Genomic DNA, 22,089 nt, shown 5'->3' on the forward strand with positions numbered 1-22,089 from the left:
TTCTGCACACACTCCATTCAAATGCACTAGCCAGACACGGCAGGAACTGCTACTGGGCCTCCAGGGCACAGTAATTTGCAATGACTCTCCTTGGCTGCCTTAAAGTTTAATCATTCCTGCAGATCACATTCCAGTGAGGGGTATCAAACTATAAAATCTTATTACACATTATAATCAGACACTACAGCAACTATTGCAGAAAAAACACAACCACAAAAAAAGAAGTTAGATTTATTCATCAAAGCAGACTGCCTCTGAGCCATCACACATTCCATGGAAGGGAAGGAAAGACAAATACTATTCCCCATGTCTCCTCTCCTCCAAACACTGCAAGATCTCTCTCTGCAGAGAAAGAAGACACACATGTTCTTAAAAATGTATGTATATACTGGCTAACACTGCTTAAATGGCAAGGTCATGTTTATCAGAGCAAGCTAGACATTCAGGAGGCTCCCAACTTTCACTAGGACTCAGACCCTGGTAACATCACCTGCATTCCTCTAAAGATGAAGAGCTATTAACTGACCTACTTTTGCCATGAAACCTGAAAATTAATTGCATCTAGGCTTTGGCAAATACAATGCAAGTAGTGACTACGTTCTTCTTTCTTACCCACACAACACAACCTGCCTGACATCCTAGCAGCTGGATTCCCCTGACATTACAGACGCCAGATGAGTCAAGTAGCAAGTGAATCTCAAGTTTTGAGAGGCATCCTTCAGCAATGCCACAACACCAGTTGATCCATGTAAATAGGACAGCAAGTAAGTGCTGTTCTTAGCACTTCCATCGCCCTTGCAAGCAGCACTTCAGTGCCTGCAACCTCTGCTGCACAGTGGTGCCAACAAATAGAGCTGATAGGACTAAGACAACTAGAAGCACTTAATGTTAAAGGAAGGTAATAGAGTTTTGAGTACTCGTATACAAATGGTATCTTCCCACTTTCTGGAAGGAGTGTGCACAGCACATTTCTGTCTCCCAAGGACTTCTATCACACTCATTACCATAGCATCTGAAAGAGCTGAAAGATAAATACAAGCTCCTTGTAGAATGGAGGTATGTCCTGCAAAATCTCTTCACAGTGGAGAAGGGCAACTCACTTACTGGTGCATGCTTATGCTTCCAGAAACTTTAGAAAACATTGCTTAATGGAGACTCAAATTATTTCACTAATGTGAAATGCTTTATTGAAACAACTTTTTTGGAATCAGGGCTTACTCCAACAGTCACAGGGCCAAGCTGCCAACAGAAGGCACCTGCTGTTATCCAGTAAGTGCACATCCATTTAAGAGAACGTTGGAAATGCAAGAAGAAAACATATTTTAGTTCCACCATCTCTTTTCTTCAGCCTTCATCTGTACTTGGACCTCTCTTTGTCTTTTGATTTCTTAGGACTTCTGCTTCTGTCTGCTTTTTTATCCCAGTCTCTTGTTCGGAAGTCCTCTCTGTGCTTGTCTCTGTGCCTGCTGGAAGTGTAGTCTCTCTCTTGAGATCGGCTGCGACTCCCGTGCCCGTCTTTCTTCTCGCCCTTCAGCTTCTCTCTATGGCGTTCTCCCTCGTGCTGCCGATCAGAATCCTGCCAGAGGAATTGCACAGACAGGCAGTTACAGACAAGAGGGGAAAAGAGGAGACAAGTAGAAAAGAGTCAAGCATGCTTGGTTCCTTAGCTAGGGCTGGTACTACCTGAAATAGATTCACATCCATGATGTGAATGATCTGAAGAGATAACACATAAAAACCTCCCACTGTAACTATAACAAGAAAATGAATCTACAGCTTTGGTCAACATTTACAGAAAAAAGCATGGCTGTGAGGCATGCTGCTGCTTGTATCTCCTGAGGAGCTTTAGCAAAAAGTGCTTGTATCAGGGATTCAACTCAGATGGATATTATCAAACTCTTCTATTGCATAACACAAGCTTCTAGGCTAGATTTGGATTTTGACTTCCTATCTAAGCAACTGAAGTATTTTGTCACAGGTTTTGTTTGGCTCAAGTCCCACAGGTGTTCCAGTGCTATGAAGATGCAGAACACATTCTAATACCCGCCTGTAGCAATCCTTAATGGCCTAAGGTTCAGGCTTCAGAAAAATTAATTACACTGTTACAAAGACCAAAACTACACCCAACACACATGCATGTGAACGACTTCACTTCCTTGAAGCTGGGAGTCCACAAGAAAAAGCCATATGGAGAATCCAATCCTCTTACATGTGCAGTCAAACAGTAACAAGGTAATAAAAAACAGTTGTACTTTGCAGACTGATGTGTACAACCCATTGAGAAACATATGAGGATACACTCACACAGACATAGGAAACTCTAAGGGGTGATTTTAAATGGGCTAAAAAAGACAGACCACCAGTAGGTACTACAAGTCATAATGGTGTTTCAGCACACCCACAGAACTCCTAAGAGACAAAAATCCTTAAAGTTCAGGTGGCAAAAAATGAGGAAATTTTTCATTTCCCTGGCTTTCTGCATATCATCACTGAGGATGTTGACCAAGTGGCTCAGCACTCAGAACAAATTTGCTCTGGAGAGAAATGAGGTTTATGTAGCAAAGGGGGAGTTGCAGTCAGTAGCACACCTGCTTCACTTGTTGCACTAGGCAAACAGTATGAAACCACTGATACAATTCATTAGTAGGAAGGAAAGATGGCTTAATTACTAAGATTGCAGAATGTCACACTAACAAGACCATGGCACAGCACATGCTAGAACAACTATGTGGAGACACCAACACCCATACAGGCCACAGCATCATAGCAATTTTGAAAGTAAAAAGAAAAAGATCATGTAGAAAGTTGCAACTTCATTTCTTAATACACAACACTAAGTTTGGACATATGAACTCCTAGCATTTTCAAGCACTGCTAAAAAATATTCTGATCTGATATACAGTGAAAAAAAAAATACAAGAACTTCAGAATCTTGTAGAAAGATACATATGTAAGTTCCCACTAAAACTGTGGTTGGCACTTTTGCTTTGAAGGTACCATCATTGAAAGTTTAGAATCACTATAAGCTCTAGCAGATAGATACCACTTTATGGGTTTTTAATAACATCACTATTAAATACAGATCATTATGAACCATGAAAATGTCTGCATTAAACTACACAGTATTTCTTAATTTCAGATATGATTTTCATTTTTCTAAAAACATACTCATTACATTAGCATTCACAATTGTATTCCTAAAATCTATACTGCATGTACAAAAAAGAAAACTTCACTTAAAATAGTGAAAAAAAACCTACTTAAAGCTTTTATTCAGAAAGGAGTGATCAGGATGGTTCCCAGAGAAACACCACCTTTAAAATTATGTAGATAATACTGAAATACTAAAGTTAAAATAAGCAACATAAACCCCCTAGACCAACACACAGCCATAATCACAGATTTGATCTTTCTGCTACTGATGGGTACACAGTAATCTTGCTGGAGGCCAAACACTTACTTCACATCTATGCTTTCAAAGTATCTTTCAGTACAGACTTTAAAACCTGAATCCATCAAAAAGGAGTGGTCATTCCAGCTATTTAGAAGAGGTTTGTCCCTTCATCTTCAGAATGATGCAGGGCTATATTACTCTTGTATCCAAAAGCCCCAGTCTCCATCTGTTTGAACATGAAGACAAGTTTCAAGTCCCCCTGTGGCAGGGCCTGAGTAAACATCAGAAGATGGACAGACTGGTGGTGGAATATAGAGGAACAAGACAAATATATTGGCCATAAACACAGATGGGGGGCTTGGTGCACTGCTGCCTTCTAGCTGGTTTGTTGCTGAAGTCACCTCCCAGCACAAGGAGAAACGAAAAAAGCAGAACACCACTCAGTTGAAAAATCTACCAAGCCAACACTAGGACAGGCTACTGGCCAAGTCAAGGCAGGGAACAGGTTAGTGAAGACAATTAGCCTATGTTGAAAGCCATGGAAAGGGGCAACTTGTTGAAAGGATAAAAAAAGTCTTAGGAGCATAGAGCCAGCTAAGCACAATAACCTTCACAAAAGCATTTAGGGTAGAGGTGTCCAGGGCAAGCCTGAAAGTGCCACAAGAAGTTAATCACAGGAGCTAATACGATCACATCGTGAAGAAAAAAATGTAGTAATTTGAATTAATAGAATTAATTGCATCTTAGTTGCCCAAAAAAAACCCAATTACGTTTCCCCTTAAATAAGACTTTACCTTTTTTAAGCCTTTGGCACAGAAAAAGAGCCAACGTTTTAAACACTTAAAATTATTAAAAATAACAGTGTTTTGAAATAAAATCTTCTATGCCCTATCCAAGTCAGAAACATGCTGTTCTCCCATTGCAAGAGGAAGAAAAAGATTCCTACTTAAAACAGGCTCTCTCACACTGCTGAACTCCTGATTTCTCCATCCACGATCACAGGCTCTTATCAGCCAATGAGTAAGTGATGATCACCCCAATTCTTAATCCAGCACTGTGCTAATGAACATACACAAGGAAGGAATTATGAAAAGAGGGAAAGACACTTCTCTAGAAGTTCACAGCTGGCTTTGCCAAAAGTGGCAACTTGCCAAACTGCATTTGCAGGTAAATCAGCTAGAAATACCATGACCACAGAATTTTAACAAATACACCACATCCAAGTATATTTTAAGCACACTAGTCAAAAATTAAAATGAGCAAAAAAATAGAGACAGCTTTTTCAGGAGGGATATTTTGATCAAAACTGACCCTGAATATAAAGAGAACAGTGCCCAATAAGCAGTAAGAGCAGGAAACGAAAACCAGAAAAATCAGTCTCTGCAAAAATCACACACTACAAAAACCTGAAAATCAGGAAGGCCCTACGTCTCACAAAAATTCATTGGACAGGCTATACTACTCCACTGAACCAGTTACCTTGACTAAATAAATAAAATCCAAGGAACCAAGAAATACAGTGAAAACTGGAAAAGGATCAAAGTCATAACATAGATCTCAAGCAGAAGGACGACATGTATTAAAAAAACCCCTCTACTAAGTCCTATTCACAAAACTACATGCAGCCTCCTGCTCCAGACCCACATCCTGTTACCTACTAAGAGCAAGCCACAGCACCCTACCTCTTCTACCCTTTGGAATAAGTCAATCAGCACAAGATTCAAAAATAAAACATCAACACAGAGGCTGAAGATTCAGGAAATGGGTGTCAGACTAAGAAAAAGTTGAGTCAAAATACACTAAAGAAAAAAAAAACACAACAGCAAGAGAACAGAAAAACAACTCAACATCATGGAAACTATTCAGAAAACAAAACCTCTTCAGTCATAGCTGGAGTTGGTAGCACAAACTGCAGTTTCTGTTGCCAGAATTGTAAGACTGTTCTCTGTTAATTAAAATCTCTGCCACAGTAGGGGCTCAGGGTGGAAGTGTGTGTATGAAGCACGGCTATTGTGGTCTTTGGCCAATTAGTTGTGGAAGTTCTTACCTCAAATACATTCTAATATTTCCAAAATAGGGTTAAGGGAAAATGCTTTGTTTACCTATATTAAAAATGCTACCATTCATAAAAAAGTTTCCATACTGTTATGCTTTGTGCTCATCTTGGTATTCACACTGAACATACTCTGCTTTCAGAATGTCTCCTTCCACTATTCTTGTATGAGTTCCCCAGATTATGCTTAAATTATAACTCTTAAAAAAAATAATTTCATTTTGTATATGCTAAACAGGATTTTTCAGCTAAGCTCATGCTGATTTCTTCTGGAAAGGGCCACACTCAAGACATGTACTTTGTGCTATGAAATCCTTTGCTAATGTGTCTCAGAGTCCACTTGTAACAACTGTAACACACAGAGGTGAACAGCCTACTGCTGCCAGTATTTGTTTTACCACCTACAGGGCTAGGGATATCTGTATGATTTTAAAATGTTTTCTGCTAATATTGCATGACCAGCCAGTTCCACAGGTGTACTTTCTGAACCATCAAGAACAAAGACTACTTCCAGAACTGTTTCAAGAATGTTCAAGTGACAATGTCAATCAGCCAGAAAGACAGGAGGAAGACTAAACAAACGTTACGTCAGACCTCTTGTATGTATATGCTCCAATCAAGAATTAAATTATCTGAACAAGTCCCTCCTCTCCACCCAAAGGCTCCCAACAGAACTAGCACACAAGTGGCAAAAAGACTAAAATGAGCCCTAGGGCATACTGGTGGCACTGAAAAAACTTAATTGCTAACGTTAATGAGAAAAGCTATTTTTAGCATCACAGCAAGAAGTGATGCAATGGAACAACAGAATCATGCAAGCTCTTGTGTACACAGAACTCCAAAGCAGTACTCAAAACTCACCCTGGGACAATGGTTTTATTTACTGAGGCTCGAACCTTATCACTTTCTGCAAAATTGCTAGAAGACAGCTTTGTTCTAACTCATAAAGCTTGCATTGTTAAAATATTGCACTTTGGGGTCTGGGTTTTTTTTTCAGTTCAGTTCCCCCTAATGATCACACTTCAGTGCTGGTTAACCCTCCACTTTATCACTGCAGACATTGTTTTCAAGAAATGCCAACATCTTGACTATCCCAAATTCACAGATACATGAGACTGCTGTCTTGACAGGCTGCTGTAGAACTAATGAGTGACAGAACCACTGTCTTCTCATGATGTCCTCCACTGTCCGAGTCTTACCGCACCACATGCTTGCACAAGACAGATGAAAGAAAACAAGCATATAGATTTTACAAAAATGCTTCTAAAACAATTAAGAAAAAAGAAGAGAGACAATACAAAGAGATTGTTCCTGATTCCATATGGGAAAAAGTCAACACATGCTGGTCTGGCAAGCAAACGAGAAATAGTTTACATTCATGAAATATGATTAACTATTAGTTGATGACTGGGAATATATGAACAACAGGTTCAAAGTGCTAAAGATCTCCTACTTTATGAGACGCTACATTGCCTCTCCAGGATGTTTTGGCAAAAAGCCATTCAGACATGCCAAGCTTCAAAAGTCCAGGCAGATCTGGAAAGTCTCTGTCATAATCAGATATTAACATCAGCCCTCTGTACATTTACCACTGCTGTATTTTACGGGTGTTGCTTTGTCCTCAGCTCAATATCTGACTTTTTTTTTTCTTGGCTTTTTTTATTAGAATAACAATAAATGGGTATAAAGCTAATGCATGAAGAGGTTAGTACCTTAGATTTTTTGGTCCTCTTGTCATCCTCTTCATCTTCAGAGTGGTGGTGCTTTTTCTTCTTTTGTTTTTTAGTCAAGTGTGACTGACTAGTTTGAGACTCTTCTATATCCTCATCCAGCAGGAGGTCATACTTGGCACTGATGGTGTTGATTAAGGACAGATCTGTTACTTCACATCAATAAATAGCAGAACATAAAACCTCACAAAGCAAACAAACCACCGTTTATCAGACCAGAGTTTACCAAGACTTACTATGTATTTCAGTCAGAACAAAATCACCTGTGCTAAAATGACTGAATTCTGTCCTGCCACACAGTACAGCCAGGTCCCAGATCTTTCTTTATTACCAATGGATATATGAACAAGCTATGGTCTTCTCTTCCCTCATGCTCACCAGAAGCAAAGTAGAATTGCAGAGCATAATTTAGTTACTACCATGATCTTGTTTTGGATGTAGTAGGTCCCTTGTGAAACTACTTAAAGCACTGTTAAGCCACATGTCATTCCAGGGCTCTGGACTGGGAACTTTTAACTGCACAAAACATGCAAGTGAAACAGCACATTCTGATTTGACTAAATTCATTAAAGTCATCAACTGAAAAGCACAAAATGCTTAATTCTGTCTCAAACACCAAATGTTTATATCAAGCAGCAGCAAAACACCCATTTGGCAAGCTTTAAGAATAAGAAGTTTTTTCCAGGCTGTTTTCATAAACTGTACTTAGTGCAAAAAATATGTTTTACCAGAAAAGGATACTCCTGCTTTGGTTTTACCTTCTCTTTCAGAGTAAGTTTTGAAGGTTTGCCACGTTCCTTTTCATATTCTTTGAAATCGTCCTTGGTATAACGCCCCCCTGTGCACAGAAAAGCAGATTCTATTTACTCCAACTGAAAAAAACCAACAAGATCCACACCTATCACTGTGTTCTGCTTATAAATTTAAGGGCTCTTCATAACCATACAGAGATTCATAGCAGGATACAGATCCAGAATCAACATTGACTTGTGAGCAGAAAAGAGGAGGACAAGGTGTGACTTTCTATCCTTCCCTTGCTTGCAGATGCTATTAAACACCATAGGGCTTTCCCCTCACTCATGTCCAGTGGAGACAATACATGAACAGGATCACAAAGCAGGATTTAGCAATTAGTCCTACCTTGATTACAGGTCCTATGCCACACTGCTTAAAACTCTGTTATCATTAAAGCCTACAGACTGTTCTCATTATAGAATGATTTTTTTGCTCTGGGCTGCACAAAGTGAAACCTCTGAGACAGATACATCTTAGGAATTCAGGTGGAAAACTAAAAAAAAAACAGTCATGTCTTGAGTTAAGAGAGGGACATGACCAATACCATTTTCCATCTGTTCACTCAGAAGTACCAGCTCAGAGATTAACAAACTGTTCTACAGCAACGTGCTGCCATCTGGCGGTCATACTTAGAACTGCAATATTAACTGACTAGGTCAGAAACGGCTGCAGAAGGTGGAAGGACAATATCTCCTCTTCGTCTTCTTTTGGGCTACCATGTAGGCACAACAAGATGACAATGTAGTTAGCTTTCCAGTATTTAGGACAATTTAGACCTAAGTTATCCAGATAAAGAAAAGTTTTCCTAGTCAGTGAGTTCAGGATGCACTGCAGAGCATGGTATAGATTACAAAATCATCTCAGCTCTGTGCAGAGTGAATTCTAGTACTTCAGTGTCCATTACTAGTCTCCAGCCTGGAGAAAACGTATGCAAACAATGGAGGGCTGGCTGCATTTCTAGGCCAAGACACACAAGAACATCACCACTGCAATGCACAGTCACCTCTCCAAGTCCAGTATTTATTTTCCTCACATACCCAACAACCAAATAAACACTGTTATCTACACCTCATCCTCCATCTTTTTCCTCCCACAACATCCTCAAACATCTGAAATGGGGTTTTATAAGATGCAGTCTGCTATACAATATGCTTGACCTGCAGGAGGTGAAGAATGGAAATCCCTGGCCTGAATACTAATGTTTTCTTGTGTACACCCAACTGTCTTACAGTCAATAAAGAAACAAAACTAGAAAGTAACAACGTACTGCCACATTAGTTTGCTAATAAGTGATATAAAAACCCCTTAACTTCCAAGCTTAAGAGAAAAAAAAAAATTATTTACTGCCAAAAATACACCTGATAAAAAGACAATGCTTGGCAATATTACGTTAATAGAACAAGAGAAAACCTTTCCACCCTTTCTTAGGGAAAGTGAAGAGACAGCAACTGTGTTGCTCTATTTACCAGAATACCAGGAAAAAATATATTCCTGAAGATTAGATTATTTAAGCTCAGAATAACTGGTTCTCTTTATATAATATATACAGTTTAGAAGCCATGGCTTATTAAGTTATGAGGGTCAAAGTATAACAAGTGTACCTACCTTTTCCCTTCCATTTAATTTTTGCAACAGACTGGCTAAAATCCACATGTATCCGTCTGTCATCTATCAGCACATTGTCCATTTTGAAGTAGGCTTTCTCACAGTCTTCCTCCTGATAGTAATGTTTCCAGAAAATTTTGAGTCATGATTATTTAATAGGAATAGTCTGAAGAGCTCAAACACACACTCGACTACTTAATGGCATACTTTTTTTTCCTAAAACTGCCTGAAGCACAGCAGTCCTTGCATTGTGCTGTATCAAAAGAAGTAGTTTTGCTTTGCCCAAAGATAAGCATTTCAAATTCCATTTCTTCAGTTCATTTCACTACTTCAAAAACTTGCCAATCCAGCTACATGTTTGGCACGTAATGCATTCAGGAAGAGAAGGAAAAGAAAGGACAACTAATAAAAGCTCCATTTTAAGTATACAAGTAGGCTAAAGAAAAGTGAGAACAGTTTTCCAGCTTTCCTCATAGAGACATTTGCAGATACGAACAAGAAGCTATGGACCATCAAGAGAACTTTTACTATCAACCTCACTGTGACAGCAGCATGTTGACAAGACAAGCATCATTTACAGGGCAAGCATAGGACCCCACTATACATAATCAATCTACTTTCTTTTGTACACCTTCCTCTCTTTATGCAGTTGACTTCTTTTTCTGGTAGCATTCTCTTCTCTAACTCTTTAAAGTTCTAATGTGCCCTGGGGAAAAAAAAAAAAGGTACCTGCTCCTCTCTCACTGGTTTCAAGGCAACCTAAGAAGAACATATTTGTATTGCTTGGTTGAATAAAGACTCAAATGTTTGCCTCATCTACAACTTGCATCTTCTATAACTAAGAGAAAATATTGGCTACCCCATACTTGAAGATTTCATTGCTTTTCCTTAGAGGAAGTATACTGAACATGAACTTTTATAAGCAGAATATACATACAGTATACCTAAAACATGTACCTTTTCAAACTCAATGAAAGCATAACAAAGAGATTCACCAGTCTTCCAGTCCCGAATCACTTCACAGCTGAAAAATTTATATGAAAATAAAATGTCAATGGTCTTGGAGCAAAAAAAACCAGAATAGTCAAGCACTGCTTAAAAGGAAGAGTAACAGTTACAAAATAAAAAATTAAAACAACAATAAAACCTTGAAGGTATTAAAACACCTGATTCTGAGACAGCTACTGATGTCAGGGTGTCTGCACAGAAAAAAATGCATGTGACATTACTTGAGTAATTTTTACATTTTTTTACATTTAACTCACAAGTGGTTAACAGGAAGTGTAGAACTAGGGATGAATTTCTGATCAATGAAACAAAATCTGTTCTCCAACATTATTATTTGATACTGATTTTTTGCATTTCATTAATGCACGACAAAAAAATTCACATTCTGTTTTCTCTGTCATTTTAAAGGAAGTTTAAACATACATCAAGTAACAAACTTCCTCTTCTTAGCAAGCAACTCTTTAGTAACCATTTTCTTATCAAGCAGTTCACTGGGCAAAAATAAGAAGCCTGAAGTATTGGATCAGTAGATGGAAATTGGGAAGAGTACAGTACTGCATCAGTATTACCAAATGGTTGTATTTGACATAAGAATTCTGGCTACAGGATCTTGAAGGAGGTCAGGCAGGCAACAAAGGCAGGAAATGCAGTATTAAGGTGACATTTCATAATGTGAGACCTCCTCCCCTATATGTACTGAGGAAGTGACAAATCAGGATTAGCATAAACTATCCAAAAGATTATCAAGACCAAACAAAAACAAACACAAAAAGCAAAACAAAACCAAACCAAACAAAAACAAACAAACAAAACACACACACAAAGACAAGGCTATTCAGGGAGGAGTTCTTCCCAGCAGAGAGGGACCTGGCGGTGTTATTAACAGCCGGCTCAACATGAGCCAACAGTGTGCCCAGGTGGCCAAGAAGGTCAAAGGCATCCTGGCCTGCACCAGGAATAGTGTGACCAGCAGGACCAGGGAGGTGATCTTACCCCTGTACTTGGCCTTGGTGAGGCTGCACCTCAAGCCCTGTGTGCAGTTTTGGGCACCACAGTATAGGAAGGACATTGAGGTGCTGGAGAAGGTACAGAGAAGGGCAACTGGGCTGAATAGGGGTCTGGAGAACAGGTCTTGTGAGGAGAGGTTGAGGGAGCTGGGGCTGCTCAGCCTGGAGAAGACGAGGCTGAGGGGAGACCTCATTGCCCTCTACAACTACCTGAAAGAAGGTTGTAGTGAGGCAGGTGTTGGCCTCTTCTCCCTAGTGACCAGTGATAGGGTAAGAAATGGGGTCGAGTTGTACCAGGGGAGGTTCAGGCTGATATTAGGAAAAATTTATCCAGAGGAAGAGTGGTGAGGCATTGGAACAGGCTGCCCAGGGAGGTGGTAGAGGCACCATCCCTGGAGGCATTAAAAAAGGGTGTTTCATAAGATGGTTTACTGGTTAGGGGTTGTAGGATGGACAGTTGGACTTGATGATCTTGAAGGTCTTTTCCAACCTTGTCGATTGTATATTTCTATGACAGTCTTGTGCCAGAACACTCCTTTATGGATTATTCAGAGAACCTGTCTGAAAGCAGAAGGACTGCGAAAGAGGTATCGAACAAACTGATAAGATTAAAAAAAAGGTGCATCCAGAAATCATGCTGGAGTTTTAGAAGTGGCAAACACAATGCCAATTTCACTTACATACTCAGTCTAGTGAATGATATGGCAGTCTGCAGACCTGTAAGCCAGTACTGCACAAACTGACAGAAAATTAATGCAGAAGAGTTGGTGTGCATCTGAATAAACAGGACCTACTCAGGACCATCTGAATAAACATAAGCTTATGTGTGATAATGATCTATTTGATGCAGTCTTTTGAAATCTCACTGGAAATGCTAATAAACTCCTGCACCAAAGGCTTTTTAGGCAAACCAAGCAGCAATGGTAGATGAAACATCTTTGCATTGATAAACATGTGAAACACCAGGTAAGAGTAAACAGTCACTTCCCACTGAGAATACAAAGAGGACAGCAGTGGAGTTTGCCTATGATTCTAAAATTATGAAAGGTGGCAAAAATAAACTATGAGAAAAACTGCAGAAAATTCTTAAGAGAACAACTGTACAACAAGACAGTGAATGACATTCAACAAAGACAAATGCAACAAGATGGGCATGGAGGGGGGAATCCTGATTGTGCATTGTAAAGCAAAAAAACCCACAAAACTCTAGCATTAAATAGAAAAGGTTGAGAGCAAATCAGAGAATATCGCTGTGCCAACTGTAAATCTGTAATTTCTTTCACACTGTGTGCAGTTCTGAGATGAAAACAAAATAACAGAAAAAGGTTCAGAATAGCGAAGCAAGGTAAGGAAAATTTCTCTACAAAGCGTGAGTATGTAGGCTAGTACTCTTAGCAATAAAAATATAACTTTGGGGTACAGAATGGAGAGATGCAGGAAAGTAAGTTTCACTGCCCATCATGTCTTTTGATACCAGTACTAGTAGAAATCAACTGAAACTAGGAGCCAAATTCAAAAATGAAAAAGGCAGTAGGGCATGAGGAACACTTCAACAAGGAGTGTACTGGATGGCAGAACTGTTTGTCACTTTATCTCAAAAAGATACATACTCCCATAGAAGACAAAAACTAAGAGAGTGTACCTAGCTTATGTAGCATCTGAGATAAAACTGCTGAAAGGAGGGAGAGGACAGAGGGCTGGGGAGATTATCACATGCTCTCCTTGTTTCTACACTTCTGTAGGCTTTCACTTAAAAAACAGTGCTAGGACAGCATACTCAGCTAGCTAGATCTGACTGTTGTGGTCTCTATCCAAAAACATGCAGGCACAGGATAAATGTCCAGAGACACCAGAATACTACTAAACAGCTCAATCTAAATAGACTGGCAGTAATCAAGTTCAGTTTCAACAAAGAAGGTCAATAAAATAATTACCTTTTAATGGGACCAAATCGTGAAAATATTATCTCTAGGTCTTCATCTGTGGTCACAGGATTCAGTTTACAAACAAACAGTACGTTTTCTGGTGGCTTGACCTCTGCATCTGGTAAGTCTCCCACCTGTGGCATACAGAAAAAGGCTTTCATCACTTCTGCCTAAAGCTCTCTAGATTTTATTGCCACAGGCTCGCTGGCAACATATCTTTTGGATTATCTCAGATACATTCCTATCACAAAATCAAAATTTAATAACATTTTTCCAACTCAATGTCACAAAGAAAGTGCTTTCCATAGCACCTAAAAGTTATTATCTATTTGCAATTTCACCACTGGAACTTAATGAAAGTCACACATACGTTCTACCTTGTTTTTCCTGTTCATAACAAATACACAGCTCTAAAAGGTGAAAGTGTACTTTTAAAGTTACTCTGTTACAAAAAGGGACTGAGTAAATTCCTTAGTCCTCGTCTGTACCTAAGGTAAACTCACCCTTCCTTGAAATGTGACAACAGCTAGGATAAGCTTGAATTTAAGATGAGGATGAGAAGTTAAAATTACACAACTTTGTTCAGATAGAAGGAAGAAAGCACTTGTGCTCACTAAGAAACAGCACTTGCTTACAGTACACACAACTTTATAAAGTTTGCAATCTTTGACCAAAACTCCCATCCTCAAACTAGCAAATTAGATTACAGAGGGAAATGCAAATACACGTGCCGTTTCCTGTTGAATTGTAGCACTTCTTTTTAAAACCTGAAAAAGAGACTAGTTGTATTTAAACAATTTATCTCCATCTTTAACTTAATATGCTAATTAAGAGGTATTTTCTAGCAAGTTTATATAAAGCCTCCACCAGTCCACTTTTAATCCTGGCTTTGAAAATGAAATATTACAGATTTTATCAGAAAACTACCTCCAGTGTTTATGCTCAATCATTTTCACTGCACCACAGACATTTAATAGCACAGATTCCTAGCCATGGCATCATAAACAGATATGCAATTTCAAAATAAATAGTACATATGCTTCTAGGCTTTATATAACCTGCACACACCATTTCCAGAAGAATGGCACGAGTTTTTGCTTCTTTTTCTGCCTGAACTTCTTCTATTTCATCTGCAGACCGTCCTTTCAAGTCATCAATTTCTTCGTCTGCTCCTATTCTGCCACTCTGAAAATGAAGAGAAAAGCTATTTGATACCAAGCCTCAGCCAAAAATTATTTCCCACTTTCCAAATACTACTTGAATGACCTCCCTGCTCACAACCCTCCAAGACATGAAAAAATGCTTAAGCGCTGCATCTCTGCAGAACTGGGCTCATTCTGTTCTTCCCACTTAGATTAAAAGAGGAGAGAGAAGATGTTATCCTCATGTGTTTCAGGCACTATGAACTACGTATGAACTTCCAGGTCCTATCTGAACCATATTCAGTTAGATATTCTAAATAATTTTATATTCCCATCTCATACTCAACATCTCACCACAAGTGTCAATTCGTTTCTAATCTAGATAACTCCTACCAGAAATGAAGATAAGGAACACTGCAAATATCTGTGGTGTCTAATAAGACTCAAATATTAAATATATCACAACAAGAATTCTACACTTACACATCTATATCTAGACGGGACTTGAGGATTAATTTTTTTCTGCTCATTAGCATCTCTAGAATGCTGCTGCCCTTCTTACAGACATTTCTATGCCAAAAGGTGTACCTTCATACAGCCTATGGGAGAAGAAAACTATAAGCTTTCAAACCTCTACACTGTTGGCAGTGAGCTATTAAATTCCTTATGCCTTTTAAGATATCTGAAGGTACATCAGAGATTCACCACAGTACCGACATACTATGAAAGCCTAATTCCAATCTTACCATTGTATCTACTAAGATTAAAAATAAACAATATTCTGTCTATTCATTGCTTGAAATGACTATTTCCATACAAGGAGATAATTTCACACAGCAACTTCCATAACTGCATGCTATGAGTAAGTTCTGAATAATTAGTACTATATTTTCAGTAAATTCCTTCTGCCTGATCAAATACACAACAGTATAAAGGCTTGCAGATGTAACTCAAAGAATAACCAAGATTACTTCCCACCAAAATCCAGTATTTCACATTTTAAAGGAAAACTGCAGTAGGCACTTTAATATTAATAAATGTTAGTTATATTTTGTCTTCTATCAAATATACAGAAAACAGTAATGCCAAAGGTGAATATTCTGAAGGTTCTGCTTAACTGCACTGTAAATATCAATCTAAAATATGGTTTTCCAACCTAAGTCCACCACAGTCACAAGGCAGAGCACCCAAATCAGCCATTTGTCCTTTTCTTGAAAGATTAAGCAGCTGTATTTGACTAAACACAGTAATAGCCCCAAATAACAGATAAGCACTTGACACATCAGAACTCAGGATGGCATAGTAGAAGACTATCTCTTACCCTCCTACACTAAAACTGTGTAGCTTTATAGGACATAGATTTGACAGAAGCTCTTAAAGATAGAATTCTTATTTTTCCAAGAGTGTGTTGGCCACTAATAGGGATAAGTGTATTCACTTATTTCTCCCACCTGTCCCACAAGAAGCTACCATAAATACTCACATCTAGCTGCTCCTTAGTAGGTTCTGGTGAGCGATCCGGAATAGACAAGCCAGGTGGATCATCAAATGGATCATCTAAAATTACTGTGTGATTTATCCTTACAGAAAACAAAGTCAAGATCAGCATCAGTCACATGCAAGTAAAACTCTCTTTACCCAAGCAACAGGAAACCAGCTCCACTGACTCTCAGTTAAATCCCAAACAGCCAAACATACTGTATGCTTGTAAATACTCATTCTGATGCTTTTGTAAAGGGAACATAGTTGTATATTTTCTCATATAGTTGTTTTTCTTAGTACCTGCTTACCAATAATACTGGAATAAAAGAGTATTTAAGATACTATGTACAGGTCACACGACATCACTATATTAATCTAGTTTCCAAAAAGGAATAATTTGTTACATTATAATGTATTCCTCAGAAAGAGAAGTAAAAAGCAGTCACACCTGATATCTTGATATGGGATAAAATCCTTATCTACAAAGGTTTCATTAATTGTCTTCAATACATCCATGCCTTCTGTCACTTCTCCAAATACTGTATGCACACCATCAAGGTAATCCAGGTTCTCCCCTGTCGTAATAAGAAACTAGAAAAGGAGATACAAAACCAGTAACAGTAAATAAAAAAACTCAGGACTTGAGTTTTACCTTAAGAGAGGTCCAACTCTCACTGAAATCAGTATGTAAAACACAACCCTCTTCCTGAGTTCTGCAGGAGAAGATTAGTCTTCCTCTGTCAGCTCAGAGAACATGGTGAGCCAACCTACAGCTCAGAGCCACTGCGTGAAGTACAGAGGCTCTCTCATACAAGTCTCCCTCCACACAAGCTTGCAGCTCTGGCTCATTGGACCCTTCTAAGAATTGATTTGACTCAGTAACTTTGCAGAAAACTGGACTGGCAGACAAAGAGCAGATAGTTATTGTTGAGCAAGATCAGCAAAGGATGTGGCAGGCCTCACCGCCGATGAGGGGGAGAGGACAGAAAGGAGAGGGCTGCAGCTCTGGGCAGCAGTGAGCTGTCTCATCACCTGCTCAGCAAACTGCACTCAGCAGGTCCATTTTCACAATTTTGGCAAAAGCTCCCATCGTTCTACCTTCACCTGCTTCTACCCAGAACTTTTTCTCTCACTTCTATCACAAACCCTTCTCTCCCAAAACCAGGATGCAGTAGTACTGAGAGAACTAGAACACAGTAGCATCGACTTAGATCAGCTTGAACTGGCACTGAAATGTGCTCTATCACAAACTGCTTTAGAGCAAAACTGAAGCTATGAAAATTGACACCAACTGAACACTTGGTAACAAACCAGAGCACGGACACTCAGAAATGCACGAAGAAGCAGATGTGCACAGAAAACAGAACCATTATGTACATGCTTCACAATCTCACTTGTAACATCTCACTCATTCTCTGAAACACAGTTAAGACTGGTTAGTATTTGGTATACAGGTTACATGAAGCTATATTATATTTGTAAGTCAACTCCACGTAATTTCCTACTGGATTTTTTCGTTCCCAAACCAAGAAGCTGTAATAATGTTCCTGTGAACTGCATTCATTCCCATGGGTCTGTGTATATGCTAGCAGGCTATATTCTTAAATGTAAATATAAACGTCATCTCTTCTTAAATCCCTCATTCAAACAATTTTATACATACAATGCAAGGAAGCAGCAAAATTACTTCATGTATAACAAGCTCTAGCTGGGAAAAAAACATACTTTTTAAAAACTGATCTTCCATTATTAAAAATAATCCTCTTTCTAAATTAAAACATATGGATATTACAAAGTGACAATGTGTCTAAAATAATGATTTAGAATCTCATTCTATGAGATTAAAGCTTTAAATACACCCCCAGGATAAACTCAGTGCTTGTGAACAGGGAACAGCAAAGGGAAAACAACCACTTTCAATAATTGTTTTATAACAGTACTGGATTAGAACTGTAAACTTACATTGTGTTGCACACTTTTATATCACCAGACAGAGTAGACTGTGGTGTGATTTCAGTTTCCAAACTAACACAAAGCTATAACCAGAAAGTTTTAAGATTATTTTAAAATCCATTTTCCTTACTTTTCACTTTCATTTAACTCCAGGATTTTTGCCTGTCCATTCAATAAATTAGCACAGTCACATAAAAGTATTAACAGAAATTAAAATTAAACAAAAGAAAAAAATAGAGGACTGAATTATAACAAATAAAATGAATAACAGTAATCTAGGACAGGATTTGGATCTGAGCATTTTAATCTCTTTTCTGTCTATAATCAAATACCCATTGACACTGCAAAATACTTATCTATGGCTGTCTTTTTACATGCTTTTTGACCAATGAGGCTACTGAGAAGACACTATCACTGTTGTGCCTCTTTTGTAAATCTAAAGAATTTTCATTTTAGTTACTCAGACATATATCAAGGCTTTCCACTGTATGCTGACCTGTGATCCATGCTGATCGTTGCCATTGTTCACCATTGACACAGTTCCCTTTTTCTTGTGCTTTATTCTCGGCACTTTTTCTGCTTCAAAAAATCTAGCTTGATCACCATATAGTTGACTGAAAATACATTTGTAACAAACATGTTACACAAGGCAAAGGAACTTTAAAAAGTGAGATAAATAAATGCTGTGAAACAGTAAATAAAACATCTTAAAAATGTTTACATTGGCATTCAAATAAAACTAGAGCTCACATGGCATCCACACACATTTTTATGGACTGCTTCACTTAAATAATTAACTTAAATTAGAGGGAACAACAGGTTTTTCTCTGAGGCATTTCATAGCAGCTTTTTTTGGTGGGGTGTATGTTTTTAAATGCAATATATAACATTTTTCTAATGTATGAAGCAAGTATGTATTTTGATGAGTAGGTTCTGTAAAATTAAGCCAATCCACTCTGTAAAAATGTAATTATTTATGTCACAAATTGCTCTTCCAAAATAAACAGAAAGCCACTAATCTGTGCAAACTAAGTTCATCACGTAGACAGGACTGTGTAGAGTAATTTGAGATATACAGGATATGGCAAATTGTTAAATTCTTTTAAAGTCTAACCCTGATATCACTCATTTTGTCTCACTCTGTACCTGACAGAGGCACGGTCAATACACACATTTGCCCAAATCTGAGGACAGTGCTCTGTTCAAATTAATTTTGCTAAGAGAGGATTCAAATTAAATGCTTCCTGAATCAGTTTCCTGGGGAGCAAGAACAGGAACTCCAATTTCATGAACTTCAGCAGTGACGAACAGCTAGAAAAGACAAACCGCCCCTCTCCACGCTAGTAGCAGAACAGACTCTTCCTCTTTCTCATCACACTATCTCCCTATCTGCCACACCAAAGAGCCTCAGAAGACCAACCCTTCTAAAAGAGTGAAGTATCAAAATAAACTTGATCTACCAATGTGAAGAGACAGCTCAGCTTTGGCAAGTTTACCTACCTGGACTTGCACCTGCTTAGCCCGATTGCACTGCTTCCCAGATCACCAGAGTGGTGATCCATGCATCCAAGTTTTCAAGGTTTTGCATTTAAGAGGCTCTGACAGAGCAGACTTAGAGTAATCAACACTGGTCTAGCAACACTGCCTCTGTTCAAACTGAGCTATTTATCTCTGTGCTCCCCAGCACTCCAGGTTTAGTTTTGCTCTTTAACTTTCATTATACTTTTAATAAAAATTTCAAAGGAATCATATAGAACATATGCACTTTTCTAACTTCCATCCTAGCTGTTTGAATAAGCCATTTCCTTATACACATTCAACATTACTAAATGAACACAAGTAAGTATTTTTAGAACAGGATAACTTTCTTATAGACAGGGGGGATTAAGTATAGCCTCTATATTCCCCTCCCTTTCAACAAAATGCATTTTGTTACAAAAGAAAAGTAGTAACAAACTGCTAACGATTCTGCCTTCTACAGAACACTTAGTTATGATACTTCTCTAGCAAAACCAAACCTTTAGTTATTTGTTACCTTATAAACAATTGAATGTATGTGCAACTTGTCAGTTGTAACTTCACTTCTAAGGTCAGAGACAGAATACTGTTGAGAACAAAAAATGTGAACGGCCAAAGGCAGCAAAGGAATTGAAAAGGTATTTAGGTATGGAAAACAAATAAGCTTATGCCTCAACATTTTTAATTCCCATCAGTAATTCTGCCCCAAGAGAACTGAAGCCAATCTAATTGGAACTTCTGCTCCCCTACAGAACTTCTCTGTCCATTAAGAAACACAGAAGTTTTACTTACCAATATATGGATTCCCCTCCACGGCCAGTTCCCATGGGGTCACCAGTTTGTATAATAAAATCTCTCTGTCACAAAGCAGAATACATAAGATACTACTTTCATGTTTGTGAATTTAAAACAACAACAACAACAAAAAGAAATTGAAAATACTCACCTGCACATTATAAATAAGACAATAGTTGTAGTACTTGACTTTGCAGAGCTTCAGAAAATTCAGACAAGCTGCAAGAAATTACACCAACATTTACTAAAGAAAACTCCAGATAGAATAAATATAGCAATACAGATACCCAGTTCCACGTGTAGAAAAGCGTTTTTGGAGCAGCCTGTGTTTGGGCTTATCAGCGTGCAGCCTATAAAGGCTCTAAGAACTGCTCAAAGAAGTAATACTTCCTCACTCCCTGAACCTTTCCTCTAGTAATCCAGAGAACCTTAAATAAAACTACTTATTAAAAAACAGGAAGGCCTTTTTTCCTCTCTGCTTGATTTCCAAACACCTAAGGAAGAAAGCTACCTTCTGACTGACAACATGTCACATCTTCTCCATTTCCTGAGTAAACACGCATTACATGCACAATACACGCGTAATAATAATAATAATAATAATAATAATAATAATAATAGTAATAATAAATAACCCCAACTTCGGAACAGCACTTGACGCTTTTCAGTATTTCGAACACGTTCAGACAGGCAGCCCAAGGGCGGCGGAAAACCTCGGGATCCAGCGCAGCTCCCGGAGCGGCCTGGGAGGGACGGGCGCTTCCCGACAGGACCGGGCGCCATCCGCCCGCCCCAGCCCTCCCGCTTCGTGACTCGGGGCTCCCACCTGCCCCGCAAGAGACGAAACCGCGGCCGCCGCGGCTCGGCCCGGCTCGGCTCCCCGCCCCGCCCCGCCCCGCCGCGCTCCTACCGCGGGGCCGCTCCTCCGTGTACAGGTCGATCACCAGGTCGCCCACCGTGGTCTCCAGCAGCACGGCCATGGCCGGGCCCGCGCGCCGCCGCTGCGCGCCCGCCCCTGCTGCGCCGCCCCCTGCCGGCGCGGAGGAGCCGGCGCGGCGGTCCCGGCGCGGTCCCGGCGCGGTCCCGGCGCGGTCCCGGCGCGGTCCCGGCGCGGTCCCGGCGCGGTCCCGGCGCGGTCCCGGCGCGGTCCCGGCGCGGTCCCGGCGCGGTCCCGGCGCGGTCCCGGCGCGGTCCCGGCGCGGTCCCGGCGCGGTCCCGGCGCGAGCGCTGCCGCGGGGCAGCCTGTTGGACGCCGGGGGGCGGCACGGGGAGCAGCCTGCTGCCAGCGCGTCCTCTCCTCGGGGGTGGATGCCCCCGCGTCGGCCCCGCAGCGGGACGAGCGCCCCGAGGCCGGGCCGGCGCTGGCAGCTGCCCGTCTCCGCGCTGCAGCCTTCCCGGCGGGAGGAAAGCCGCGTGTCCCTCGCGCACCCAGAAGCGCGGCCGCGTCCCCGGCTCTCGCAAGGCCGGGAAGGCGCGGCTGCATCCCCAGGCCTCTCCTCCCCGGCAGGGGCATTGCGAGAGGCAGCGCGGGTAAGGCTTCCAGGGAGACCTTCCTGAAGGGGTTGGGGGAGAGTGGAGACCCCCAGGAGCCACCTTTTCAGGCCAAGTGTAGGTTTTGAGGCTGATCATCCAGCTTTTGAGCATGGTGCTCACTAAGGGCTGTGTGTGCTTATTCTGCATAG

The 22,089-nt window shown here is 40.1% G+C and overlaps 1 protein-coding gene across 1 annotated transcript; it reads right to left on the reverse strand.

Moving 5' to 3' along the window:
• Positions 1-1,161: 1,161 nt before the first annotated feature.
• Positions 1,162-21,402, reverse strand: PPIL4 (peptidylprolyl isomerase like 4). Its single transcript, XM_051614778.1, has 13 exons — positions 21,318-21,402; positions 20,559-20,626; positions 20,405-20,469; positions 18,591-18,708; positions 16,590-16,732; positions 16,143-16,239; positions 14,586-14,702; positions 13,527-13,651; positions 10,535-10,601; positions 9,578-9,689; positions 7,919-8,015; positions 7,160-7,298; positions 1,162-1,576 (listed from the first exon to the last, which is right to left on the reverse strand). Exons 1-13 carry the CDS (start codon positions 21,385-21,387, stop codon positions 1,352-1,354), a joined length of 1,443 nt encoding a protein of 480 aa, XP_051470738.1. The 5' UTR covers positions 21,388-21,402; the 3' UTR covers positions 1,162-1,351.
• Between the last annotated feature and the right edge of the window lie 687 nt (positions 21,403-22,089).

This window comes from Apus apus, chromosome 3, assembly GCF_020740795.1.
Source record: "Apus apus isolate bApuApu2 chromosome 3, bApuApu2.pri.cur, whole genome shotgun sequence".
In the NCBI taxonomy this organism is placed as follows: domain Eukaryota; kingdom Metazoa; phylum Chordata; class Aves; order Apodiformes; family Apodidae; genus Apus; species Apus apus.